Source organism: Notothenia coriiceps, unplaced genomic scaffold (assembly GCF_000735185.1).
Source record: "Notothenia coriiceps isolate Sejong01 unplaced genomic scaffold, NC01 NC01_scaffold00009597, whole genome shotgun sequence".
In the NCBI taxonomy this organism is placed as follows: Eukaryota; Metazoa; Chordata; class Actinopteri; order Perciformes; family Nototheniidae; genus Notothenia; species Notothenia coriiceps.
Window position 1 is genome coordinate 189,958 of NW_011342298.1, and position 9,667 is coordinate 199,624.

Consider the following 9,667-nt stretch of genomic DNA (forward strand, 5'->3'; position numbering starts at 1 on the left):
AGTTAGGCTTTTACAACCATGAGAAGATAAATATTTACTTGGAGTGAATAATAATCTGGAACAGTGACCGCTGAAGCTTATTTTATCTTAAAATGTAATTTGAGTTTGGGTGCTTCTGGACTACATACTTTCTCCACTCGACCCTCTCCATCTTTTAAGGCCATTTATTTTCTTTCATTCACAAAACAATTGAATTGAGACAGTATAAGCCCCTGACACTTCAAAATCCAAATGTATCTAGCAGTGCTGAAAGATCAATTTTAAAAAAGATATCTGTTTCTGAGATTTCTACTGGCACCCCAATACAAAAGAGCAACATGTAATCTTCTTTTCTGGAGCTCAAAGATTCGAAGAAAATGAGTTTTTCTTGCAACCTTTTACTCCCAAAGAAATAGTCCCACTGAAATCATTTCAAAGTCAGGACTGTGGATTATTGAGTGTAAAAGTGTTTCTGGAGACACATAGAAAAAGACTTGGTAACTCAAGACCAAAACTGTCGGTTTTACTCGATACTACTTGAAATGTTTTTGTGGAATTTTGATGTACCGACCATCAACTGTAAATATAAAAGGTGCTTACCCTGTGAGATGAATCCCTAATAGTACCTTGTGGATAATACAACTGACTTTGATGCTTTGAAGAAGCCCATATTATGCTTTTGGGTTTTCCCTTTCCTGTACTGTAGTGTGTCCCTATGTAACATTCACGCTTGTATTGGCTAGGGATCCAACACATTGTACGTGATAGGCTAAGGGGCGGGACATGGACACTGGTGCAGGACTGAGAGGAGTTTGGTTTGATAAAAAGGTGAAATAGGTGTATACGTAAAAAAACGTCCTGTGTCTTAGTCTGGTTTCTCAGCAAGAATGAAATGCAGTTTTTGTCCTGCCTGATGTATCACTTAACGCATCCAGGGACGTGTAACAGTACTTTAAGAGGTAGAAAAGCAGAAGTTATCTCGTGGCACCGATCATCTTGTTAGAGGAGTGGGCTTCAGGGAAAGCTGAAGTAACATCGATACAAATAAAACCGATGTACAACTCTCATTAAACACGGTTTAAGTGTCTGCTAAGGGGTTTTACTGTCCTTAAAACAAATCAAACCCATCCTAATTGCCTTACCTGCTCTGAGACCAACGGTGTAAATTGGAGTAGTAAAATTAAATATTTAGCAGAATGTTTTTCCTGAAGCTCAAGAGGAACAGAGCGAGGTTGTTCAAAGAGGGTTTCTCTGCACTTCATCCAAATCTTTGACTCAGGGTTAAAAGCTGGGTTTTAAAGGACAGAGAAGCACTTTGATTAGGAGATGAAACCACATTTGTATTAAAGGCCAAGACTCTCATTCGCCACGCTCAAAGTCTTTTTTATCTGCTGAAAGATGAACTTACTCGTTGCCGCTTTGAAACATTCTCACCACCGGAGCACACACTGACCCACTGTTAACGGTATTAAGATGAATCAGTAATTTAAACATCCAGAAAACCACTCTTTGCTTTAATTCCCAAACTTCAATGCAGTATTTTAAATCAATGACCGGCAGTAGCTGCACGGCTCATAAAGAAATACAGTAGTACAGCTACCAAACCAGTCTGCTGAAATGTAGAAGTTAAAGGGGCCCTATCCTGCTCATTTTCAGGTCCATATCAGTGCTTAGTGTCTCTACTGGGTCATGTCTCCATGCTTAAAAGTTCAGAGCCCAGTCTGCTCTGATTGGTTAGCTGGCTGGCTCTGTTGTGATTGGTCAACTGCTCAGAGATGTCCCGCCCCTTAGTCTATCATGTATAGGGATAGGCCAATTTAAGTTGAAATGTTGCATATTGATATATGTTTCAGAGGTAAAAAAGGAATCTTTGGATTGAATACACATGTGCTGATTAATTGAACATCTCTGCTAGCAAACTGAAATAAAAGATATTCACATCAAACTAGTTTTGTTTCATGAATTCTTTAATCATATCCTGAACAAAAAATAGACTCAGCGTGTAGTCAAGATATTGAGTAAATAAATATAGTTTCTCGGGAAACGCCATTTTCTTGATGCTCAGGTTAAGTTTATTTTGAGGAGCTTTGCTTTTCAGGAGCAGGATACAGGCAGGCCTGAATGCCGGACATACAATCGAAGGGTCTGACTGGATCAAAACAACAATGGGAAAAGAAAAAACATTGCAGCCACAGAAAATTGGAGAAAAATCACAATAACATCTTCACAGGTTGTACTTCGTCTGGTCCCCTAAACCCATCTTCTCCGGTCAGTAAATTGAACTTCGTTTTAAGATGTACGGTCTCCGGGATTTGGTGGTGCGTGCGGCTTGCCTCTTCAGGATGTAAGGTGACTTTCGTTTCAGCTGGGTGTCACTGTTCTCCTCTAGATACTCTTGAGAGTCATGGAGTAGCTGTTAGGGGCAGAGAGAGACACGATGAGAGGGAGAGAGACACGGTGAGAGGGAGAGAGACACGGTGAGAGGGAGAGAGACACGGTGAGAGGAGGAAATGACACGCAGACATGTGTTTTGTTGCCAGGCGGCCAAGGTAATGGGAACTGTGATTGAACGAGTGCTTCTCCTCTGTGCTTCCATGCATTGCAAAACAAGAGCTAATCTGCAGTCGCTGTGTAAGGATCATCAGAAACTGAAAGGCTGTTGTGTAAGGAGCTGATGGAGGAGAGGAACAGGGAGACAATGAGGAGTGAGATACATAAGCGTTTAATGAGGTGAGTTTATAGGATGGGTGAACACTAAACCTGTTCCTGTGTTTGTGTGAGTGTGTCTTTTATTTGATATCAGACAACACATGCTGTTACTGAATTTACTGGATTGGTTATTTTAGCGTTTTCTTGGTTTTTGGATAAAATCATTAGTAAAATCAAAGTGAAATGTCGTGGTACTGTTACTTGTTGTTTTACTTTTAAACCAGAGACTCACTTCTTCCAAGAATATTATTTTTTTATATATGTCCTATATGTTATAAGATAAGCTCATAAAATGCTGATGAAACAGTGTGTGTGTGTGTGCGTGTGTGCGTGCGTGTGTGTGTGTGTGCGTGCGTGCGTGCGTGCGTGTGTGCGTGTGTGTGTCTCACCCTGTCCTCCCTCTGCAGAGCTCGGCAGATGTATTGCAGGTTGTACAGCTCCTCCCTCAGCTGCCCCCCCTCCTCTTCCTCCTGCTCCTCTTCCTCGCTGCTCATGACGCTCACCAGCCTGCACAGGTTGCCCAGCGACACGCGCCAGTAGGGGGCGCTCTGCTTATTCTGTTTCATCTGCAGAAAGAGGGAACAAGAAAAATGGAGATGGATAAGGTTTCAAATCGAATTCAGGAAGTGATTGCTTTTCTGAATTCAAAGTAGGCAATACATTTGATTTAATTAAAGTTTCAATTAATTATGTGAACTTGGGTTCAGTGTAAATTGAACATGAAGACGTTTATTTGCTTATTAGATTAAAGTCTAATTATTGCAATTTTCTTTTCATCTTCGGTCTGATCTGATCATTAGATCCAGGTTGGACACACACAATTATAAAAAGATGTAATAAGATATATAATTTATTCTAATCCAACAGACCTGCTATAACCTTAAAATGTTTTTAAAAAAATTATGTCATGAAGAAGCTTTAAAATGACATTTGTGGTGGTAAGTGGTATTATGGAGTTAATTAAAATGTTATTAAATTCAACTTTATTGTCATTACATAAAGTACAAGTAATGAGACAGTGAAATGTGTTTCAGCATTACATATCAGCACAAAGCGGTAAAGTACAGAGTTTATTTATATATGAGATATGAAACACATTTTCAGTAAGACAGTGTTACAGTGGGTGTGTGGTATATTGAATTGAATTTCTTTATATTAATACATTTTCGGGTGTTTTCAGTCATATCTCCATGTGTTTAAACTGTGGAGATCATTCTTATTTAATAAAAAGTTATCAATGATACATCTTCACTACAGTATGTGGTCACGTCTGTATCTCCATATTCAAGGATGTTGATTTTCATTTCCTTTTTTTTTACTCTAAATAATATATTTTTTATCGTAAATAAGAATATAGAATAAGAATCTGTGTGTCCTTAAAGAGCAGCTTACCCAACACGATGCATTTTAATGTGTTGCGCTGAAGTGCCGTGCTTTAAATGCTGTTTTGGAGGATTTTCACACTGAGAACCATTTTACCCGCTGAGTGTTTACAGTTGAGGCCGTAAAAGCTTCTGCAATTCCCTTTAAGAGGCACTGAGGATGCATTTAAGCCCCCCTCTCCCCCCTCTTCTTTTACACAGTGAGCGCTGATGCAGACTGCCACATGTTAAGACAGCAGTTAAGATATATGTGTGCACTATTCCCAAACATTCTCAGGGGCACCAGACACCTAGACTGATGTTTCTGTCACATCTAACCTCATCTCACCGCAGCCTGTTTCTGTGGTTTGAGTGCTTTAAGATGGTGGAGGGCATCGGGGGCCCCTGCACGTGGGAAGGCCATCTCACACACACTGCCGCAAAGACCACCGTGTGTCACTGAGGGTGGGAGGCGAGGGGATATTGTTGCCTGTAAATGTCCAAAGCTCTCCAAGACTCGCTTTGGGTTATGAGCGTCAGAGGAATACAGCCCCCTCTGATGTCGTAATGACTGCAGACATGGTCAATACACGGTTTCTCGGAGGGGAAGACATTCAAAAGGAGACGTCCAGAAAACAAACAAAAGCAGCCAAGGGCCAATATTGTTCTTTTAACTCACATATATTTGACCGTTTACTTACTTTCAGCTTATAAGCCTAATAATAGGTAAACATTAACACATGATTATTACTATTCATAAAATAATCAGATCCAACATTACCGCTGTGATGAATACATTAATCCATAATTAATCATAACCCATCATTTAATATACATGATTGTTAGATGCGCCCTTAAGTACTTTTACTTCTGGTAACAGTATTGTACCTTTCCTCAAGAAAGATTTTGAATGCAGGACTTAGTATTAATAAAGTATTGCAACTTTTCTAAATATTTGAATAATCTCACACACACTGCCGCAAAGACCACCGTGTGTCACTGAGGGTGAGAGAGAGAGAGTCAGGAGGCGAGGGGATATTATCGCCTCTAAGTTACTGTAAATGTCCAAAGCTCTCCAAGACTCGCTTTGGTCGCATCGGTTATGAGCGTCAGAGGAATACAGTCCCCTCTGATGTTGTAATGACTTCAGACATGGTGAATACATGGTTTCTCGGAGGAGAAGACATTCAAATCAAATCAAATCAAAATGTATTATAGCCCCAAATCACAAGCAATGCCTCAAAGGGCTGCACAAAGCAAACAAAAACAAAATACACACGTCATAGCATGAAAATGATAAGAACATTATACAACATTATACATCAACGTAAGTATTGCCATGTGATAAAAGCATGTGACTGAAGTGATGCTAATGTAGATGGACACTAGGTGATGGAAATGAGTTTACAAGGAAGACGGATGCGAAGAGATGAGTTTTGAGTTTGATTTTAAAGGAGTCAACCGAAATAGCTTTTCGCGGATCTGAAATCGAAGACAATTGAAAAGGAAACTTCCAGAAAACAACGCACAAGGGACCAAGGGGTTTTCATTCGAGTGTTCAGATGTGGTTTTAATGGTCCTAAGAAGGTCACTTGAACGATTGTTTCAATTTGTGGCGACATAGGGAACGTCTACTATTGTCCTGGTTGGTCAATAACTTTGAGGAGGGGGGGTTCAGAGTTAATGTTGGGGTTCAATATTCAAAAAATCCTCATCCTCAATTCAAATTAGCCTCCTCTCTATGAATATTGAATTTTCTGTACGTGAAAAGCCACCAACATTTTAAAAGTGCTGCAAAACTCAATCTATAACTCAATCAGGAGCAACTTCGCAAAGGTCAATGTAACATTTGGGAGACTAACAGATGAACACTGGATGTGGATTATAGCTATCGTTTTCAATAGAGAAATAAGAACTGGATAGGAAGTCTACTTCCTGCACGTAATCAGATGAAAAAGAAAACTGTACAAGCAGGTCTATCAATCTAGCTGCCTCGTAAAAAATAAATAGTAGTTATGATAGCATATATTCTCCCATACGGCACTTTCCAGACTCTTGAGCACTCCATCAGTCATCCGGCAAGTTATGATTACAATCATCACCCCTGAGCTACCTCCAGCAGCGATGAATCATGCCACTGATGTGTTACTGTCTCGTCTCCAGCACCACGGTTATTTATCGAATAGAAGGAGGTGGAGGATGTGTCGTTATTATTCTGTCAGGTCCATCTGAATCCAATTAGGCTCGGACATCTGTCTACTCGAGTCTCACTCCAACTTCATCCCCAAGATGTGCCTGGTCTTGAGCTCATATCACCAGATGATTGAGTTTAGAAATCATACAAGAGACAACTAAATAACTTTCCTTACCTTAGCATTAGCTCTTATTTACAGAAATGTAAAAAAAATTAAAGTGCCATCTAGTTCCAATTTTTTTTAAAACCAAGTTTATATGTGAGTTAGACACAAAAACGTAATAAAAAAAGTGCAGCTATGAGTGAAACATGGATCCAGATTTCATGTTGTTGGTGTCTACCCTATTATAAATTATTTATTTATTTATGATTGTGATGCTATTAACTATTTATAGTGTAAATTGGAATTATCCACATCTGTGCTCCCGGGTGTATCTGTGTGTTTTCTTCTTGTATGTTCCTGCCTGTGTACATGACATAAGCTGCTTCTCATAACCAATTGCCCCTTGCGGGATTAATAAAGTTGTTGATTGATTGATTGATAAGAAGTGGGGCATTATAAAATATGGAAATAAGGATTTTATGTTTCTTAAATTGTTGGTAAACTTAGAAGTAGAACACATCCACACTGCTTGGATTAGGGTTAGAGAAAATTCTCTGAACGTATATTTCATCAGCATTTTATGAGTTTCAGGTTTGAAGGGTTACTAGTTGACCGCTGTGGACACTCGGTCTCTGAAATGACAGCTGCAAATAAAGTGGAACTTATTACCTTGGAAGCGAAGAGGCTGCTGAGAATGTCCTCTTCCAGCGCTCGCTGATCCTGGTCCACGCCTGTCAGTTAGAGGAGAAACGGATATTTAACCTTCAACCAAATCTGATCATGAATCCTGCGATGGCTCCATAAGAAATGTCAAGGAGATATGAAAGCTATTTTGTCTGCTGGTGTTAAGACTCTTCTTTGTGAGCTGAAATCAAGAAGGGGTTGCAGCACTTATATCTCAAAGCACTATTTTATTTTTTTTGGTGTGTCAGTAGACAGTTTTAAGCATTCAACAGGTGACACATTATTGATTTATGGCGCTCCCAGTGTGCCTTGAGATTGAAATAAAACACAGTTTACCCAATAAAGCTTTGTTAAACCAATCAACAGTATATCACCTTCAACCAAATCGTAAATCCTGAGATTGCTCCATAATATTCTCATTTGAATTTAAGAATTTAAATGAGAAAAACCCACTTTTTTTTTTTTGCAGACTGACTGTTATTGGCTCATTGGACCAAAAGTGACATATGCAGTATATTACCTTTAGATTTTGATTCCTGAACAGTTCAATGTGACATGTTTTAATTTGACTAAATAAATCAAATAAATGTATCTTGATTTGTCATCAATTTCAGAAATATCAAACAATGTGGTTCACTGGTGTTGAATTGTTTGGGTTTCTATTTTGTATAAAAGGGGGTTCAAATGTGTTTCTAATATTTAAATTGTGAATCATTACATTGGATAACTGAGTGAAAGGGGTTTATTGAGGAGGGAATCCTGAATTAATAAGTCACAATTTGTGCCGAAAATAAGAAGAATGAAATACTTGATGAAACATAGAACTCACTCACAAAATTACCCTCCTTAAGTAAGCCAGAAAATGATGTAACTATCTCAAGAATATATCATTTTAGCCGCCGGGGTGTTTAAGGATTGAATCTGTAAAACAAAACTCAGTAAACAATAATGTTGTGTTGAAGTATTGCCGTGAAAATTCTGTTTAAAACAGATTTCCATTATTAAGAATATGCAACCTTTTGGAACATCAACAAAAAAAGCCACCTGTTGCATTCAGTACGTTCCTACACGTGTTCCACAATTCAGTGTCATGGCTTTTCCCCTATTGTGTTTCTATGAATGAAGACAGTGACTGATCGTGAAACCAAAACACAATGCATACATATATAAAACCTTGAGAGAGCCCCTGAGCTTACCTGTACAAAGTCCACCACATGTGAAACAGAGGAGAAGCATACACGCCAACTGACCCTGCATCTTGATGTGAAAACGACTCAAACCAAACGACAAAAAGGATCCCGCGGAGAAGAATTCACCTGAGGAAGAGGCTAGTCCATAAGGTTAAAGGTCAGACAGCTAAAGAGTCTGGAGTTGGATGAGATGCTTCCTCTTCTTTTTCTTCTCCTCCAGCTCCTAAAATGCTTCCCCTTCCTTGCAGTTTTTCTGGTTGGTTGTGAAATGCAGTGGGCTCCATTCCCTCAGCTTATAAGGATCAGGCTCTCTCTCTCCTCATCTCCACCCCCTCCCTCCCACCCACAAACACACTTCATCCAACCAACCTCCCAACAGTCTCTTCATACTCTGTCCAGTGTCATCGTTCCTTCAGACGTCACTTTTGCATCACAAGGCGAAAGCTTTTTGCGTCGATCTATAGGAGATTGGGTTACATTTCCTCACGATTGCACATTGAAGTATGTTTTGCAGGAGTGATGTGGAAAAATGCACGTCAGAGATTCCCTCTTTTGCCGTTATTTGAAAAGTTGGTTTCCGCGACCTCTTTGGCTTTTTCTTGCAAATGACGTCTTTTCAAAGCAACAGGAGATACAAACAAATAAGGGCCAGCTAAAGATATGAAGGGTGTTGATAAGTAACCAGTTATTAATATCTGGAAATGTAATCTTATTTTAAAGTACAATTGTTCCATCTTCTCATCTTCTTACAACCTTAAACTAATATATACTGTATACTGACGAGGATTAGGGCCACATATGAACTTCTTGAACAAATAACTTCTTTTTTTTTTTACTACAAAGATTAAAGTCGGAATTGTGAGATTCAGATTTTTTGCAGAATTCTGTCTTTAATCTCATTATTCTTCCTTTTTTCTCAGAATTCTGACTTTATCTCAGAAGAGTGACTTTAATCTCAGGATAAAAATTATAATAATTTTGGTGAGATCTCCAAATAAATGTATTTCAAGGTATAAAGACACGTCTTCAATATTTGCTTAAAGGTGGGGTAGGTAAGTTTGAGAAACCGGCTCGAGGTACACTTGTTGTTATATTCCATGGAATGCTCTTAACATCCCGATAGCAATGAATATCTGAAGTGCTTTGACAAAAAATACATTAAAAAATGTCATCCGTGGCGCTGTAAAAAGCACGACGAATCATCTGAGCCGGCCCGGCTAAAGTAACTGGATGGCCTACCTGCCTGTCAGCCTTCCATCTGTGCACAAACTTATCTCGTGCCCTCATTGGTCATTTTTTCCGGCTGTGTATTTTCAAATTCTAGCGCACTCAAGCTGGTTTCTCCAAAATTACCTACTCCACCTTTGAGGTTCAAATCTAAATCTTGAATTTGGAACCAGCTTTAAAACAATAAAAAAAACGATCTGCTCCACGAAAGGACTTCTCT

The 9,667-nt window shown here is 39.1% G+C and overlaps 1 protein-coding gene across 1 annotated transcript; it reads right to left on the bottom strand.

Moving 5' to 3' along the window:
• Positions 1–1,961: 1,961 nt before the first annotated feature.
• nts (neurotensin) lies at positions 1,962–8,470 on the bottom strand. The gene is made up of 4 exons (XM_010771037.1): positions 8,227–8,470; positions 7,016–7,077; positions 3,078–3,254; positions 1,962–2,392 (listed from the first exon to the last, which is right to left on the bottom strand). Exons 1-4 carry the CDS (start codon positions 8,285–8,287, stop codon positions 2,249–2,251), a joined length of 444 nt encoding a protein of 147 aa, XP_010769339.1. The 5' UTR covers positions 8,288–8,470; the 3' UTR covers positions 1,962–2,248.
• Between the last annotated feature and the right edge of the window lie 1,197 nt (positions 8,471–9,667).